The sequence below is a fragment of the Nannobrachium achirus genome, assembly GCF_963921795.1.
Source record: "Nannobrachium achirus genome assembly, chromosome: 18".
NCBI classification, from domain to species: domain Eukaryota; kingdom Metazoa; phylum Chordata; class Actinopteri; order Myctophiformes; family Myctophidae; genus Nannobrachium; species Nannobrachium achirus.
Window position 1 is genome coordinate 32,264,295 of NC_137825.1, and position 19,884 is coordinate 32,284,178.

The window sequence follows — 19,884 nt, forward strand, 5'->3', positions numbered from 1 at the left end:
AGTTCGAGGATGAGTTCGAGCGCAGCTGCCCAACTCAGTGAAAACATCGTGTTTTCCATTTCAATGAATAAACATAAACAAGCATATTCCCATGAACAATGGGGAAGTAACAACCAGTAACCACCGGAAATATAATTTTTATAGCCACAGATTTATATATAAATGTGTGTCTTTAGCTGGTTAGCTTTAGTGCTAGCCCAGCTAGCTAGCCCTGTGGGAGCAGAGAAGTTGTGAGGGCTGTGACTGTGAGAGCGAGCCTGCGGGCGATGGGAAGAAAATGTACATTGTGCAGACATACAGTAAGTAACAGTCAATTAATTAATTTGATTGGCTTATCGTGCATTCCCACAATGACATCAAACAAATATTAACTTGTTTTTAATATAATTTCTTAAGGTGACAGTAACCCTTAAGGTGGCATAACCCCTTTAAGTAGTAGTATCAATAATAGGCCTACTGCAACTTCAAACTATACTTATCCTCTGTAAACACTTTTTGGGAGTTTGTGTGAAGTGTGTGTTATAGATAATATGTCTATGCTGTGTACATCCGCGTCTATCCATACTAGGGCATTAACGAAAAAGTTAACAAGTCGACTCAGTTGACTTCATTACACAAGTCGACTCCCACCAGAGAAAGTCGAAAGTAGAAATTACATACTAATACTTACACTAGTGTCCCTGCTTCACAACATTTCTTTTGTTACTTTTGATACATTTTCCACAGCTGTAACATTTTTCAATATGGAAATGATTATGACGATTATGCGAAATATAATTGCGGTTATCTCAAATAATTGGAACATGTGCACGCATATGTGTGTGTGTGTGTGTGTACGCGGCGGACCACCGACCTGGTGTAGACGCCGTTCTTGCGGCAGAAGGAGTTCTTGACGGACAGCCGTCGGTTGTTGAGCTCCAGCGCGGGGAAGCGTCCCTCGTCCAGGCTGACCATGTCACCGTGCGTCAGCGCGTTGCAGTTGCTGTTGTTACCTGTAGACACGTACAGAGACACTGTGTGAACACAACACAGGCCACAGGACACACAACCACGCCGTTAATCACTGTCTGAGGGAGGGAGGGAGTTACTGAGTGAGTGAGTGAGTGAGTTAGTGAGTGAGTGAGTGAGTGAGTGAGTGAGTGAGTGAGTGAGTGAGTGAGTGAGTTCGGCTCAAAAAGAAAAGCATATGGGCTAAGGGGAGAGTATTTTTTGCAGGTCTTTCAGTCCGAGTGTATCAATAAAGCAACTGGGTTAAGCACCGTTGGTCCGACCAGTTTAACATTCACCAGGTTAGCATTCACCAGCGTCGGCAGGTTAGCATTTCACCAGGTTAGCATTCACCAGCATTAGTTTTACCGAGGTTAGGGTTAAGGTTAGGTTTAGGTGTATCTCCCCCCCCCCCCCCCCCCCCCCCCCCGACTTTCGGCACCACCGCGCAGCCAATCACAAGCTTCCGCTGCCTTAACCCAGTTGCTTTTTTGATACACTTCGGACTGAACGACCTGCAAAAAACACTCTCCCATGGGCTAAGCTGTTGAAATTTCTGGCATAGGAAGTGGGAGTCAATGGGGCGGGTGCACAGATCGGTGAACCAATAGGATCCACCGTCTGATTTCAGCGGGGAATTTGAATCCGGCCCTCTGGCCCAAAATCAGCCTGTGTTAACGCAAGCTAATGCATGTGACTGAGTGAGTGAATGAACTAGTGAGTGCGTGAAAGAACTAGTGAGTGAATGTGCATGTGTGCGTGCGCGTGTGCGTGCATGTGTATGAGAGAGTGAATTAATGGGTGCAGAAATATTTATGGATGAACATTTGCGACGCAGATGCACAGATGAAACAAATGCACGCATGCATGCATCACAATGGAAGGATAAACACCTCAATTACAAAACCAGCCATTCATTGAATGAATAGTTCTTTATTGCAGCTACTGTGATGTACAATCTATATACAATCTCCTCATTACCGGGCCTACATCCTGGTCATTAAAGCATGCATATGCTGTAACTGTGTGCGTGGAGTCCAACAATGCATCACACTTGAATGGACGTGTGCATGTCCCACACAAAGGTTCCGTTATCTCAACCCATGAACCGAGGGAGAAAGAGAGACAGGAGGGGCTGGTGATTCATATGTCTGTTGAAGTGTTGCCATGTCTGTGTAGCCCCCATAGTTAGTACAGCCATGAACCAGCCCACAACAACCCTGCCAACTGGGATTGGCATGACGGTTTGTGTATTGGTCTGGTGAGTGGGAGCCCCAGGTTCAATCCCTGCTTCCGCGCATCACTACATCTACTTACTATTGTTTTTCTGTAAAGTCGCCTGTAGATATTGGTAGTTGGGGGTTGCGGTTTGTTGGGCTTTGTTTCTAAAGTGCTTATTTGGGGCTTGCTGTCTAATATTGTTTAATGTCATTATTATTATAATTTTCTTTATGTTTAACCCACAGTTTTGTAACACATTTTTCACCCGGTGCCAATGGCATTCCTTGAGAAGATTTTTCAAAGCCTAAAATTAAGCTAAAAAACATTTCCTATACAAACATGTTTATATAGGTGCGTGTGCGTGCACGCGTCCCGGTCCCCACGACTCCACACAGAGTTGGAATAGAACTAGAAGGGCTATTTGAGGTCAAGTAGGTGGTTATGCAAACAAGAGTGAGAGGGAGAGAGATAGAGGGAGAGAGATTGAAAGAGAGAGCAAGAGAGATTGAAAGAATGAAAGAGAAAGTGAAGGAGAGAGAATGAATGAAAGGGAAAGTTAAAGAGAGAGAGAGAAAGACGGAGAAAAGGAAAGCGTAGAAAGAGAGAGACAGTTAAAGTGGGAGAGGAGAGAGAGAGAGACAGAGAGAATAAGTGAGAGACGCGCACGCACACACACACACACACACACACACACACACACACACACACACACACACACACACACACACACACACACACACACACACACACACACACACACACACACACACACACACACACACACACACACACAGTGAGAGCGGTGGGCCGGTCCAGTGCTTTCTCTTGGCAGCGTGGTCCATGGTGGGAGGCTGTGAAGACAGTCTTTGTGTTGGAGAGAGAAGGCCTCTCTTGTACCACCACCCCTCCTCCTCCATCAGTCAGAGAGATGGGCATGGACCCACGGGGTCTCCCCTCCCATGCCCTGCGCTGCCCGCCCGCCCGCCCGGCCCCCCAGGCAGGCAGGCAGGCAGCCCTGGCAGCTACTCTAGGGCCCACATAGCAGTGGAAGTGCTGAACCAGGGGAAACAGCCCCGCTGATGTCATAGTGCTGAGCAGAATGAGCAAGTAGATGATGCTGGTCCCAACCCGTCTTTCTCCTCCTCTGTCTCTGTCCCTCTTCTAGTCTTCACTTGTCAAAGTAGTGATTCTCAAAGCTTTTTTTTTTTTTTTTTCAAGGACCTTCAGTTTGATGTGAATTATAGGCCATAGTGTTATTTCAAGATGAAAAACGTCGCCTGATTTTACACTCTGTTGCATTCTGAAAATACCAGATCTACAAGCTCACACGTGCCACAGTGCTACTCGATCTCTTCTCCAGTAGTCCCTCCCTAACATTTTAGTCTAGTTTTTACTTGTTGACGAAATTGTCAATACATTTAGTCATAGTTTTAATCATAGCTTAGCTTTTATTATTGTCAAAAATTGTTATTGAAAAAAGGTAGTCGACAAACATTTTCCGCCATACTTTTAGTCGACGACAACCATGAATGCAGCATTTACTATGGTGAAAGAAATGCAAATGCCCTCTTTCCATGCCATATACCTGAAGGCAGCATTCAAGAGAATTACTTTGTCCAAAGTTCTCCAAACTCTCCTGAACTTGAATGCAGCATCTTATGTTGAAAGAATTGCCCTCTCTGTGTAGAAATCCATGCCGTATGCCACATCTCGTATCAAGCATCGAAAATAGCCGACCTCCAAGCTCACAACGCGTCACAACAACGCGCCGTCGCAACGTGACGCGTTGTGAGCTTGGAGGTCTGCTATTTACGATACTTTCACCAAAAGGCATCATTTTAGAAATGTCAGCCCCTGCCTCTCTAACATTCTCTGCACGCGTCCCTGTTGTACAGTTTGACATGGTGTTGGTGTGAACCCACCTGAGTCAGACTTCTTGGCGTACTTCTTGCTCTGCCCTCTGATGATGAGGATGAACACCAGCAGCAGGATGAAGATGAGGCCCACCAGGGCCACCACCACCAGGAACCACCACTCCTCATAGAACGGCGCCACCTTCTGGGCTGGAGGGAGGGAGGGAGGGAGACAGCTTGGTTAGATCAGTGTGGACCGACCCAAACTGATACATCGCTGTTGTCGGGCAGAAACCTCTTATATCCACGTTCTAACTTTGTGTGTGTGTGCGTGTGCGTGTGCGTGTGCGTGTGCGTGTGTGTGTGTGTGTGTGTGTGTGTGTGTGTGTGTGTGACTGTGTGTGTTTTTTTACAGCGTCACACAAAAGCACCAATAGTAGCAGATCCGCAAGCTCGAAACGCTGTGCGAAGCGACGCGTTTTGAGCTTGTGGATCTGCTACTTTTGATGCATTTGAATTTGAATGAATAGAGCTAAGAACTAAGGACCCCTTAGTTGAGAGAGAGATGAACCAGGGACCCCCCACAACATTTTCATAGATTCCATATAGTTTCATCGTTTGACAGCACAATCATCAGTGTATTTTGGATTCATGTCAATTTGTGTTTTCAGATATTTAGTCATTACCTAATAAACTTGACCTTTCACTTTGTACTTAGTCTGCTCTTTTTCCACTCTACACCAAACCTCTTTGCCAAAAATAGCCGATCTACAAGCTCACAGCGCCTCGCAGCACGAGGCGTTGTGAGCTTGTAGATCTGCTATTTTTGGCTAAAGTTCTCAGAATATGGACACTAGAAAAAAGACAAAGATTTGGAGGACCCCCTGTAGTAACTCTGAGGACCCCCTAGGGATCCCTGACCCCCTGTTGAAGACCCCTGATGTAGGATATACAATTCTTTTAAACTTTTTTTCAGAACTGAGAGCTATACGACTATTAATTTAGGCTATTGTCTTGATTTATAAAGAAAGACACTCAATAAGTTACTTTTATTTGAATAATAACAAATGAGAATGAGAATAACAATAAACAATATAAACTTTGGGTTTTATGCCCTAACAACAGACATTTTCATGCACAGAAGTGAATCGCGATTTGGGTTGTGATTTTCGATTCACTGAATCGAACGTCAATTTCGGTTTGATTCGCGATTTGAATCAGAATCGTGACAGCCCTATGAATGAACGTGCCGTGCAATGCGGAGAATATTTTGGAAAGCTCCCGCCGGTGGGAGCACGGATTGTTAGGTTCATTAATATACAAGTAAACAAATACATTAACTGGTACATTTGACGGTGCATGGCATGCGTCACTTTGGCGTGACGGTCGGGGACATTACTTGGCTTGCGACTGAATATAGTAGCGTTTCCTCTCTTCATTTGCATCCCAGAAACTTTATATTCTGCTACAGACAGTTGAGCTTATCTCACCAGATTCTCAGCGCTATCACTAGTGCTCTGAGAAGTTGTCAAAAACATGGTTATTTTGAAAAAAATATATACCAATGAGAGATAAGAAAAGTTTGTCTAGCTATTCAAGTAATCTATCCAAGATGCTATGCATACAGCCACAGGGACCCTGTCAGAACATTGTGTGTCCTTTCCCTTTGGTCGCGAGCCGCTATTTGAGAAACCTTAAAGGTTTCAAGGCATACATTTTTCCCCCTGCTTTTTGGGGGATTTTCTGACCTCAATTACACCCCCAAAAAATAACTTTGAACATTCAGTGGATTTTCTTTTTATAATTAGGCGTTGCAAGGCATTGTGAGCATGTAGATCTGCTATTTTCACAATTTCTGCCTCTAATTTGTCCTATGTTTGTCATTTTAGAGGTATTAAAAAGTCCTTAAATTGTCACTTTAGAAATGTGCAGACACACTCTATACACTTATACTGTATGTTGGTTTGTTCTCTGTTGAGTGAGAAAACAATGTTTCACATTAAGCTAATCATCTGGGGACCCCCCAAAATAATTTGGGGACCCCCCTGGGGGTCCCGACCCACAGGTTGAGAACCACTGCCTTAAATAAAGGTACCAATGAGATTGCGTCTCACCGGATATGGAAGGAGACGGCAGGCTGGGCGAGCCGTAGCCGTAGTCGTTGACCCCGATGACCCGGAAGTCGTAGCTGACGCCTTGCTTCAGGATGTCCATGTTGAAGGTGTGTGATGTCACTTCCTTGGGGATGTCCTTGATCAGGATGTCCCACAAGCCCTCATCTGCAACACAGAGGAATTTTGGGTAATGTAGACCAGTTACTGGTCACTGGTTCCCAAACACTGGGTCCGGACACATTTTTATGGGTCCCTTTATGTTTTGTTTCCTAGAGTTTGTTTTTCATTATTATTATTTCAAAACATTTTCAAAAAACATTCCCAAAAAAGCAAAAAGTGTCATGAATGAAGATGATTTTTTTCCGTAATTTCACGAAGAAATAAAAGAAAACTCTTCAAGAAATTCCATAAATTAGAAAACTCTGACAAGCACTTGTAGGAGTTGAGGCATTACATTTTGTTTGACTCTGTTCCACGGATAAATATTGTCGAAAATAGCAGGCTTTGTGAGCTTGAAGATTAGCTATTTTCACAATTTCTTTGATTTGATTTGATTTTGATATTTGACAATTTGGCCAATGTTTGGACATTTTTATAGTAGTTTGTTGATTACTGTTATAATTGTCTCATTACTATTATTTCAATTTAGAGGCATTAAAAGGGTCTTAAAAGTCATTAAATTGTCACTTTAGAGATGTGCAGATTGTATACACTTATACTGTACGTCGCTTTGTTTACTGTTGAGTGAGAAAACTATTTTGCAGATCATGTGGAAAAATAGTTTTTTAATACAAATCTGTGGCCAAATAGGCAAATACGTATCATTTTGGGGCTCCTTGGCATGGAAAAAGTGAACGACTGATTCAGAAGGCATTTGCAGAATAGACCTCAAGTCTTAATGGGTTAAGTGTGAGCCACAGCACGGCATGAGATAAAGTTGTAAAACGTTTGAATAAACATCAATATGCCTTTAACAACATGCTGGTCCTTTTTTTACAATGTTTATTTGATATAAATCCACCAGGTTCTGGCTGGCTGGTGGCGCCCGGGGTAATTCATAATATCAACAAATATTATGCAATCCATCAATTTAAGTGTGGCTGTAACATTTATAGCGGCATATAGATCATATAAACGGTGAGTAGACATTAGTAAAAAAAAAAGAAAAAAAAGAAGAAGAAGAAAAAAAAGGGTGAGACTTGGCCTTTCTGGCTGAGAAAACAACACAGGGTTCACTTCAGTTCAGACCAAGAAGGAAAAAAAATTGATCAATTCATTAATTAACAGTAACACATTCACTGCCATGACCACTTACTAAGTCATCAAACAGCATTTCTGGTGTTTTTTTTATTTCATGTTTTACAGCAGACCACCACTGTCTGCTGTAAAACAATAGGTTTCAGGTTTTTGACAGATGGCTGTAGAACAAAGAAATACAAAAAGAAAAAACCTGCCTGTTGTGTCCCTGTGTCCTACCTCAGTGTTAGTAGCTACTAAGGAAATATATTGTCATGGGTTTATACAAAATACCAAACTTTATGCACATGTACAGATGAGGATGCTTTTTACATTCTCTTTGCTCTTTTGCCTTTTGCACTCTTTCTTTCCTAAGCCATTATTACATATTACTTATTATTTTATCTTTACATGTGATGTGTTTTTTGTTGTTTTGCTGTTATTTTATATATACCACTGCATTGTCTGAAAGGAAGCTGAACAAAAAATACGTTTTACTCATAATATTTAATAAAGTACAACCTTGAACCTTGAACCTTGGTCACGGAACCCATTGTTACATGTCATGTGGGTAAATATCACCTTTTTCCTTTTTCAGTTTCCTACTTTTATTATTATTTCAAAGCACGCACACACACACGCACACCATTGAGCTAATAGAGCCTGCCTGCTTGCTCAGGAGATAAAAAGAATCTCTTCTAGACCATGAGGTAAAGACATCGTGTCACGCTGTCTCTCTCTAAAAGTCTCAATAGAAGAGCAGGGAGACAAAATACAACCACCTCAATTGTATAAGTTATATTGTATTATACGACGGGTAGTTCAGACGAAGCAATCTGATTGGTTGAAATAGCTTTGTACCTGTGCGAATAATGAGCATGGCCACACAGGTCTAATCAAACATCAGCTGTGCCGGGTCCTGTCCCAGAACTAATGCTAAGCGGCTAAGGGTAACTGTTGTATAATTGCAAAATTACACTCTAGGGTCGTGCCTTATCATGGTTATTGGCACTTCAGCCCTGCCTACGAACTCGGATGTCGCCAGAAAGGCTGGCGTGCCAATAACCACGATAATCCACCACCTCTCGTGTAATACAGCTTAACTAGATCCTAACAGTTTTCTGAAAAGTAGTTCTCAAACTTTTTCATGTCAAGGACCCCCTAGAATTATATGTATTTGACCACGGACCCCCATCTGAAAATATTTAGTTCCAGGGACCAAGAGAAAGAAGGATTTGTGTTAGAAATGTCTGCTTTAAAAATATATACATTCAAAGATTTGCACTCATCTTCAAGATTTTTCAAAAATAGCAGATCTACAAGCTTGCAGCGTGGCACTCGGTGCAGCGCTGCGAGTTTGTATATCTGTAATTTCTTATTATTTAAAGCATGAAATAAGGGTTAAAGTGGTGACACAGATATGCGTAGCCGGTCTAAATGGGTCTAGGTGGTTTTAAAAGTTGCGGGAGCCATGGTCTTACCGGAGGGTCTGGCCTCGATGACGTAGCGGGTGATGGGGGAGCGCCCGGGGTCTCCGCTGGCCCAGTGGAGGGTCAGGGCCGAGCCGTAGCGGGTGATGAAGGGCTCTCCGGGGGGTCCCGGGGCTCCTGGGGAGAGAGAGAGAGAGAGCAAGAGAGAGAGAGAGAGAGAGAGAGAGAGAGAGAGAGAGAGAGAGAGAGAGAGGAAAAACGGTGTTGTAGCCATGAGGTGACCTGGCTGATGACCCAGTGTCAGCACCGGATATCTTTAACCTAGAGCCCCACAGATATACACTAGCACACGTGCCTGCGTTGTGAGAGGCCTACAGATTTCAGGAATGCCCATGCCAAGAGCTATAAGGTATTGGCTAAGTACTGTTCAGTCACATATTGAGGACACAATGCTTACTGTTTCCTGAAACATTTGTTGTTGAGTTTCCCAAAGTTTGTGCATTTAATATTTGTTTGTGTTCAAGAATTTCTTGTGATATGTGAACGCAAATAGATAATAAAATAAAATGACTTGCAGAGTCAGACACACACTAAAGACTCCGGACGCTTTAATATTTTGCTTTTTAGTGTGGTTTCCCTAACAGGGCAAACAGACTGTAGTACTTGTCTGACTTTATATCCAGATAAACGTTATTTTGCCGCACTACTCCTCCCACAGTTTTGGTGGCATGCATTTGGGCCATAATGTCAAATCGACCGGCTTCATCAGGACTCGTCTGCTTGCATTTTTCTAAGAGATACTTTATATCGTTTAATTTATATTCATTTATTTGTGAATTTTCTCAATTGACTTGAATGGGAAAATCATTAAAAGTGTAACTTTTACCAAATATGGAGATGACTGACATCTGACGTTATAGACCACATGAGACTGACACAGTTATGTCCATATATGGACACAAAAGGGACAAGGACACAGAGATCTCCATATGTGACCATTAATTTATTAGTGAATACATTTTCCCTGTTGACTTGAATGAGGACATTTTAAATGTTAAGACGGAATACATTTGCAAGTGTTACTCAGTGTGAGCTTTACTAGCCTACTTCTTAAAAGTGTATTTTAAATTCATGGATTTATTTGTTTATTCACGAAAACATCTGAAAAAGTAGTACATGAAAAACAATTAAAAAAGTAATTTATTCGTGAACCAATTTACTCACGACCCAAACATGGGCCCCGACCCAATGTTTGGGGAGCGCCGTCATAGGCGACGACGTCAAATAGACTGCAATATAAATGGTAATGCACACAATAAAGTCTTTGTTTGGAGCAGGTTTGGCTATTTCATTTTATCGAATGTTTTAAGTCCTTCAAATGCTTCATTGTGTATTGAAGTTGCGAGTACCTTCAAACTATTTTTACACCAATTCTGCCACTGTTACCCTGGGACGGAAGGTGTACTCATTTGGAGGTACGACGCCAATGGATCAGATAGATATGTCTTCAATACAGTGTCCTTGCGGTGGAGGACGTTGCCCCGAGTGGCGACTAAAAGAGGACTTCCCCTTGAGGTTCCCTCCATGCGCCTCGGCCACACAGCTGCACTCATAGGCGATGTTGTCTACATATGGGGGGGAATGCAAATGGAGGAAGATATTCTAGAAAAAACGCTGTATGCATTTGATGTTGACACCCACAGATGGGTCAAGCCTGAGGTTTCCGGGACCGCTCCAGAGGGGAGGAGCTTCCACTCAGCCTGTGTCTTGAGGAAAGTCATGTATGTCTACGGGGGAACGACAAAAGGGCTACAAAGAAATGATGACATGCACAAGATGGACACTGCCACAATGGTCTGGTCTTTCATTAACACCAGAGGCACTCCGCCACCTGCTTCAACATTTCACACTGCCACCATCATCGGGACAAAGATGTTTGTTTCTAGGAGGTGCCAGGAGCATGACCAAAACATCAGAGTGTTTGACACGGAAACCGACTGCTGGCTGAACACGCCTTCTGCACGGCCTCTTCCAGAAGGACGTATCGGTCATTCAGCCTTTGCCTACAATGGAGAGCTGTACATATTTGGTGGCATCAAAGTCGATAACGGCCAGACCTTCAATGATCTGTGGAGATTCAGTCTAGAGACCTTCTCCTGGAAGGAGGTGAAGTCCAAGCTGAATGACCTGTTTAGGTTGATTACTGGCTGCTGTTGCATTGTGGGATATCGTGTCATCCTCTTTGGAGGATACAAGCAAGTCAGAAAATGGGAACAATCACCTGATGCCCTAATGAATGATGACCTTTACATCTTAGACTTGAGTCCTAGTCTGAAGACCTTATCCAAGTTAGCAGTTATTCGGTACGGTCTGGAACTGTCAGAACTCCCACATGACATCAGGTGGGAAGTGGCCACCATGATGACTGATGGAGAATCGCAGAAGGACTCCAAAAATGAAATAAAAAGAAAATAATTTCTTTCACCAGAATTTCATCCATTTTTCTTTTCATTTTCCGTTATTTGGAGAAAGGGAGAAGTCTATCCACAAGTTTCCAACGTCCCATCGTGCATTGCACAGAAGGTGTGCGGCAGTTCCGGCGTTGCAAGCCGAGTTGATCTAAAAGCTCTCAGCGGTGAGCATCTGCGACGCGACTAGAGCTTGTATGTCAGCTGTTCTCTACAAGTTTACCGGACGTGTCCCACACTTAATGCTACAGTAAATTCCCGCGGAAACAGGTGGATAGGGCATGGGTCTTCAACAGTGGGCCTGTGACACATTAACATGAACTCATTTCCAAACCAAAAAACTAAAACATATGATTTGCACTGATGAATGATGATAGTGCTGTCAAACAAATCTATCAAGACATGGAAGCTGTCACCAGAAATGGTGCCATCTCATAATGAGCATTAGTGAGGATCAATTATATGAAGATAAGGTTGGAAATGGGGTGAAGTTCTTTAACGATTTGATCAGATCAAAGCTAAACTCATGAATCATGGTTGATAAATATGAGAAGCTCTTGTTGACTCTATATGGTTGAGCGGAGTCGGAGGATCATCATCATCGTGTCCCAGGTGAGCGGTCCACTGCTGAGGGAGACAGATTCCGCTCGAGCGGGGCAAGTGGTCCGCCCCAAAAAATGGCAGATCTACCAGTAAGACTCCCTAATTGGGAGATAAGCGACCATGCAAAGTTTGGCATGGATAGGGCCAACGGTGCTGGAGATAAGACAGAGTGTGCAAAAAGCAACCTCATGGTGGAGCTAGAAGAGGCCCATGTGCAGGTAGATGTGAAGATAAGTGGAATGTATGGTGATGTGTTGAGGGAATGTGCGTGGCTAAGAAAAGGCATGTGGTGTTCATGATTTGCGGAAAACGTTACAATCCAGCAAACTTTAGAAGGCAATGGTAGCCTATCAGGAGGGAATATGGGAAATGGGACAGATCCATGTTGATGACATCACTCTAGACATACTGTGTACCGCTTTGCGTGATTTTAGGGCAAAATCTGTAGGAGCAGTGTCCAAAAAGGTGGAGGTTGTGGTTTTGTAGTCAAGAAGTGTGTGTGCAAAGTTTGGCATGGATAAGGGCAACGGTGGCGGAGATATGAGTAGGGCAAAAGTGTGACGTGACGTGTGACAGACTGAGTGACAGACTGACTGACTGACTGACGGACTGACGGACAGACAGCCGGTGGGCTCATTCGCACTATGAACTTGTATATCTGCTATTTTTGAATAGCTGAAGTACTGTATAAAATAATGGTTAAAATCTGTGACACTTTCCGCTGCCCGCAGTCACGGACAAGCTAATCATTTGTCAATGACATCCTCGTGACTGTGATCATATTAGACCGACTGAATCGGATAATCTGCTCTGCTGTGGATGATGGAATTAAAAAATGACTAACATCATACCTGGTCGTTGCATAAGTTAAAATTAAAAACCTGTGATATCCTTCAGGTTTGTTTTTCATGAATCCCAATTTTGGACTTGGACTTTTGTCAAAAACACAAATGGTGCGCGCGCGTGTGTGTGTGTGTGTGTGTGTGTGTGTGTGTGTGTGTGTGTGTGTGTGTGTGTGTGTGTGTGTGTTGTCTGTCATTCAATGTTATATGAGTTAAAAAAGGACCCCATTTGAAACAAGCCCAAAAGCTTTTTTGAGTTGACAATCAATCAATCAATCAATGTTTGTGTGCGCGCGCGCACACACACACACACACACACACACACACACACACACACACGTGTGTGTGTGTGTGTGTGTGTGTGTGTGTGTGTGTGTGTGTGTGTGTGTGTGTGTGTGTGTGTGTGTGTGTGTGTGTGTGTTACTAGTCCATGCCCGAACATTTGTGCTCCGAATTATGTGTACAGTATATGAGGGATTGAATGTCTAAAATGTAATGTCGGAGAACCCAGACGAATCAGTGACGTCACTTATCTCCAAATTTGGGCACTGTTTAGCATCAGTGATGTCAGGTATATCAGACAGGCAACGGACAGACATACAGACATTCGGTCGTTTATTAGTAGGATATCACGCCTCTCCCCACCCCAACCTCTGACCAATCACACTTCGGCCAGTCAGAACATCTAGGCGGTGCAGAGGCGAGTGTGCTTTTCCTCACGGATCTGGCCAGAGGAAGGGGAGGAGCTTGTGTAAGGAGGCGATGTGATTGGCCAGTAACTAAACGCTCTCGCCAAAACAGGCACTCCCCTGTAGAGGGCGCAGTCAGCCATGGCTGCGGTGTCACTCTAGTCTGTTGATACACTCATAGTCCCCACACATCATTACCAATAATAATTTCCAAAACTTTTCCAAAACTTTTCCAGAATATTTAACCCGATTTCCAGAACTATATAACAATAATTCAGCTCAATAACGAGTCGCTTACGCCTATGCACAATGCCAAAAGACAAGGCAGTGGTTCTCAACCTTTTCTGGCCGTGACCCACGAAATAATCATATTTGAACTGGGGACCCGGGCACCTTGACGAGCACTAAGAGTAGACAAATTTTGTATAACACAGTTTTATTGTGAAAATAGCCGATCTACATGCTCACAACGCCTCGCAACGCGAGGCGTTGTGAGCATGTAGATCTGCTATTTTCACAATTTCTGCCTCTAATATTTGACAATTTGGCCAATGTTTGATTTGTCAAATTCAGAGGTATTAACAAAATCCATAACCAAAGACAATGCATGGCTATTTTTCCAGGACCTTCCAGGACCCTTGATCAATTCCAAAACCTTTCCAGTACTGGAAAAAAAAAAAGAAAATCTAATTTCAAAATATTTCCAGGAATTTCATGACCGTGGGAACCCTGTACACTGGACGAGGAGTTACAAAGGTCTTCGCCAGAAGTGGGTAAAAAAATATCAACCTAAAGGACTTTGTTCCCACAAAGAACAGCACAGTAGAGTAGCTATTGGAAAGTTTTAGTTAGCTACTCACTCTTGATGTTAGCTAGCAGCCTCGGGAAGCCATGCATGTTTTATATTGGTTTCCCTGGTTGTACAGTACGTAGGGTTGAAACCGCAGTAATGGCGGCACCCTCCACAGAGCAGTGTTCTTACAGTCTATACCAGGGGTCTTCAACGTTTTCAAGCCAAGGTCCCCTTAGCTGAGAGAGAGAGATGAAGCAGGAACCCTCTCTACATATTGTATAAATGTGTGATGCAGATTTTCATCGATTTCATAGATAGATTCATTCGTTTGACAGCACTGTCACCATGTTGGATTCATGTTAATGTGTATTTTCAGATATTTAACCGCTTAAATCGTTGATATTTTGTAAACTTGACCTTTCACTATGTGCTTGGTCTGCTCTTTTTTACCTCTACACCAAACCTATTTGCTGAAAATAGCCGATCTACAAGCTCTCAAAGCCTAGTAGCGCGAGGCGTTAGAGCTTGTAGATCTGCTATTTTTGGCTAAAGTTCTCCTCAGAATAGGGATGCGAGGGTTCAAGTTGTTAATGTAAAAGAATGATCCTACCACACAAGGATTTGGTGGACCCCCTGTAGTAACTCTGAGGACCCCCTATTGAAGACTTCTGGTCTATACCCTGTAAGAAGAAAGTTCTGATGTTCGGAGAGATTCATGTACGTCTCAGGCTTTTTACCTTCTCCAGGGCCCGTGGTGATGTTGGCCTCCACCTCGGGGCCGTAGGTGAAGGTCTTGGCGCGGATGCGGAAGTTGTAGGTGACGCCGTCCGCCAGGTCCTTGATCTTCAGCCAGAAGGGGCCGCTCCCCTTCACGTCCACCGTCACTATCTTGCTGACTCCTGGGGGGGAGGGGGAGCGGAGACAGTCGGCACAGGAGGCCACTGAGGACTCTGGGGCGGACACACGTCACATTTAGAAGGAGGGGGGGGGGGGGGGGGGACGTCTTTTTAATCAAACACAAGCAGCAGGGCCGTGTGCCAAGCAAAGCAAAGCAACAATGGAGGAGACACACTGACTCTCACACACACGCGCGCACCAAGGTACTAAAATGAACAAAACGAATAAAGGCTGTGATTTCTTTTTTTTTTTTACTTAAACTTCATCCATTATCTAGTGCAGTGTTTCTCAAACTCTCAAATTTCAAGGTCTCCCGTTAACTCTGACAGTACTTGTACACTGTCAGACTTGTAAAGGGGAGCACACACGGGACGCGGTACCGATGCACTTGAAGTGCCGGGCGGTAACCCCAACTGGATGCGGCGCGCTGCCACACAGCACATCCATTTCCCCCGGTGGGGAGAACCATGGGAGAACATGTTCACCGCGCGGCAACTCTGGAAAAATAGGCAGACCCGCGGCTGCGCGCGTCTGATGCCGCCGGTGTGGGTTAGCTCATTGAAAATAACGGGGCCGTATTTTTGGACGCGCCGCTTCCGCACAGCCTCCGCGCCGCCTCCGCGCCGCCTCCGCGTCCAGTGTGTGTTCCCCTAAAGAGTCAATTTAGATCCCCATAAAGGAACCCACAGAGTCTCTGGAATCCACTTTAAGCACCACTGATCTAGTGGTTCCCTATGGAGGCACAAAAAGCCTGCTCTGTTCCTATGGACACACAGAGTCTCCTCAAATTATTGGCTTAGGAATGTGACAAAAACAAAAAGAATATCCATGAATTCAAGTCTCCATGGGGTGAGTAATCAATAAAAGTTATTTCGGGATAATAATTATAATAAAAACAACAATTAGGCTTTGCTAATAAAATAACGCATATATTATATTATGTATATGAAATCTATGGCTTCCCTATTTAATTTAAGATGGTTTTAACTGTTGCGGTTTTATTACACAATACCTTGTCTGACCTTTTCAGATTGCATCCCTGGCAAATACCTCACATAATAATAATAACATTGAAACTAATAAAGAACTCAATTAGAAACTAAGCTAAACAAATCACACCCGTGTGAAGTGGAGCTGTGTGTGTGTGTGTGTGTGTGTGTGTGTGTGTGTGTGTGTGTGTGTGTGTGTGTGTGTGTGTGTGTGTGTGTGTGTGTGTGGATCATGTGTACCGATTTTTGTGACATTTGAAGAAAATATGTAGGAAAAGGAGCAAAAAGTGTGTTTTGGAGAAAATTCAAGATGGCGGAAAATCTATCATGGCGCAAATGGGCGTGGCCTATATGGGGAGATGCGTCATGACCCAAGGAATCCAGGGAAAAAATATTTTTAATTTTCCGACCTACGGTTCAAGAGTTACAGGCCAAAACGTAAAGTGGGGTCTTATGGCGCCACCATGCGGCCAAATGACACAATTATTTTTTATTTAATCCTTGAAATCATTATGAACCTCCTCTCCAAGTCTTGAAACTCTAGCCCCTATGGTTTGCGAGAGACAAATAATTGAATGTGAGTTTTTGCGATTCCCATTATAAGTCAATGGGGAAAATTAATTCACTAATAAATTAATATCAATTAAACTATTGAACCTTTCTCTTAGCAAGTTACTAGCCGACGATTCCCGAGTAAGCCGGTCGATTTGACATATGGCGCGAGTGTGTGGTGGCAAAACTGTGGGACTAGTAGCGTGCCGAAGTTTAGGAAGTTCAGGCTACATACAGACACACACACACACACACAGACCCACAAAGCTACGTATAGGGAGCCTGTGCTTCACACAGCTCCAACAAGCAAGGCTGCTTTAATCGCTAATTAAACTGAAATTGAAAACAAAAGCAAGTCAAAACAAAATTCAAGTTTCATCATAACTAATGAAAAATGCAAAAGCTATACCTTGGGGTGAGCGCACGTACACACGCACACACACTCACACACACACACATATGCACACAGAGCAGGAATGGTGTTAGAGATGACAAACATAGTTCAACTTTTCTTGTCATTGCAAGTTATTTATTATGCAGCAGTGAATAATGTTTTTAGGCTGTGTGCCAGGAAGGATTTTGATGAATATATTGTTCAAGAGAAATGAGGGGAGGGGTCGTTCACGGTCATGGTCGATGGTTAGCTTATAGCTTATTAGCTTAGGATGAATACACACTTGATTTGATCCTAAACAACAAGACGTGATTAACAAAAAATAATAATATTTCGGTGTTTTAGTGTGCATTAACCCTTTAGGTGGTACAAGCAGCCATTTTGAGCAGGGCAAGGTGTCAAAAATAAACAAATAAATCAAATAAACAGGGGTGGGGGGGGGGGGGGGGGGGGGGGTCGGGGTGAGGGGGATTCATACCTCTGCTTTGGATAATGTTTTATCGCCTGCTTCTGGTCAGTCTGAATTAAATATTATGTTTGGTAATATATCACAAATTAAATTTGTTCAAAAAAGAAAATGCATGTTAACCACACTAATCCTGGCACAGCCCATTAAATCTACAGGCTCACAAGATCTACAGTACAGGCTCACAGTGTGAGCTTGTAGATTGTCTATTCTTAAATGGCCGAAATGTATATAGGGCTGAAGTGGTTAATGTGTGTTTTGTAATAATAATGAAAATCTACAAAGTAACTAGTAAGTAAAGTTTTCAAATAAATGTAGTGGAGTAAAAAGAACGTTTGGATCTGAGGTGTACTGGAGTAGAAGTAAAAATATTGGAAATTGGAAATAGTCCAGGAAAGTACAAATACCAAAAGATTTTAGTGCAGTACTTAAATGTACTTTAGTCATTTACAGTTTACACCACTGATCTTTACAAATGGAACCCTGGGATATAAAAATTGTATCTTACCGTCTATGGGCGTGCAGGGCTCGTAGACCAGCCGGTAGGCCTCCAGGATGCCGTTAGGGTAGGTGGGTTCCCCCCAGGACACGTTGACCGAGGTGGTGGTCAGCTCGCTGAAGTGGATGAAGCTGGGGGCGCTGGGGGCTGCCGCCAGACACAAACACAGTTCAAAGGTCAAACTTAACAGAAGGGGAAATAAAAAAAACATTATGAGAGAGTCATTCATTTCTTTTTTTCTCCCAAAGTTGGCGAGCAGCCGAGCACAGATGCTCATTTTTCACGCATTATTTATGCACGCATGCACGTACACATGCACAGGAAGCGCGCGCGTGCGCACGCACACACACACACACCCACACACGCATGCACAGGGCGTACACGCGTGCACACGCACGCACATTGATTAAAGCTTCACCTGATAAAGCGCAGAGGAAGCTATAACATCACTATGCTGTAAAAGTTTTAAAATGGCAATAACACACAATTTTGTGAACTTATAACTTGCGAGAGAGGCCATTCGTATCCGTGTCCTGGGGTTATGTTCATTCCACACAGCCGACATTAACCGCAACAGCTTTTTTTTTCATGGGAGCCAGATGGGTACAGACAGAGCCTGCCACGGAAATGTATGAGCACAAAGAATTTGGATTTAAAATAAATAATAGAGCACATATCATCACTGTGGCTGTCGGCATGCACCCAGCTGTGAGCTTGTAGGATAGATCTGCTCATTTCTCCATAACAACATGCTTGTGAATAAATAACACTACTGTATATCGGAGCCATTGGAGCCAATGGTTGCTATTCGACTTCCTGGAAAATAAAACTTTTGTACATTGTACGTAACAGCAAAAATATAGCAAAAGTCGTAGATCGACAGGCTCAAAACGTGGCTCGAAGCGAAGTGCCTCGAGCTTGCAGATCTGCTACTTTCGATGTCTTTGATGTGTAACGCTGAGATCAAGTAGTAGGGCGTTAATTTAGTATAGGGCGTTAATAGCATTGCTATCTGCCTGATAGCACTGCCCCTTGCACACACAGATATGACCTTTTTACTGTGACAGACACTGATCTACAAACGTAGAAAAAGGCCTTTCGCGATTCGCAACTCTCCTCATAATCTCAGAGGCAATCCTGACAAACACGCACACGCACACGCTCTCGCACACACACACACACACACACACACACACACACACACACACACACACACACACACACACACACACACACACACACACACACACACACACACACACACACACACACACACACACACACACACACACACACAGGCACACACCCCACCCATGTTGCACTCCGTGTTGCTGCAAAACAAATACCACGACAGATCTGCAAATAGTACTTGACCCCGACCCGGGTCATGTGAGTGCAGCATTCATCGGGGGGCCAGGGCTGGGTGCTGGGATGGGATGGGATGGGATGGGATGGATGGCCCGGGGGCTGCGATTGAGGGCCACGCTACAGTTGGACGGGCTTGTGACACCGCTGTGCTTTGGGACACAGTTGGCCTTGTTGTCTTTTAAAGCGCTCAAAGCACGAGTGGAGACGCTCCCAGCAGCACAAAAGCCCCCTTTGTCCGACCGAAAAAAACTCAGACCTCTCTCTCTCTCTCTGTCTCTCTCTGTCTCTCTCTCTCTCTCTCTCTCATATCATGTCATATGCTTCCTCCTCTCTGTGGCAGTGAGACGAGCCAAGAGGCCTTCCTCCCCCAGTGGTGTAAAGTAACTTAGTAAGTACATTTACTCACGTACTGTACCTACAGTCAGTACAATTTTGAGCTATTTGTACTTTACTTGAGTATTTTAACACCATTTGGATCTCGGA

At 43.7% G+C, this 19,884-nt stretch overlaps 1 protein-coding gene across 1 annotated transcript in view; it reads right to left on the reverse strand.

The window, feature by feature from the left end:
- The window catches only part of LOC308303245 (protein sidekick-2-like), a gene marked incomplete at its 3' end in the record, with an annotated part of 219,311 nt that overhangs the window by 33,598 nt on the left and 165,829 nt on the right, over positions 1-19,884 (reverse strand). Inside the window, exons 37-42 of the mRNA XM_080747572.1 lie at positions 18,043-18,180; positions 14,974-15,135; positions 8,893-9,018; positions 6,176-6,340; positions 4,131-4,271; positions 854-992 (exon numbers count right to left, since the gene is read on the reverse strand). Of these exons, the coding sequence (XP_080603698.1) occupies positions 854-992; positions 4,131-4,271; positions 6,176-6,340; positions 8,893-9,018; positions 14,974-15,135; positions 18,043-18,180 (871 nt within the window). The remainder of the gene's footprint in view (positions 1-853; positions 993-4,130; positions 4,272-6,175; positions 6,341-8,892; positions 9,019-14,973; positions 15,136-18,042; positions 18,181-19,884) is intronic.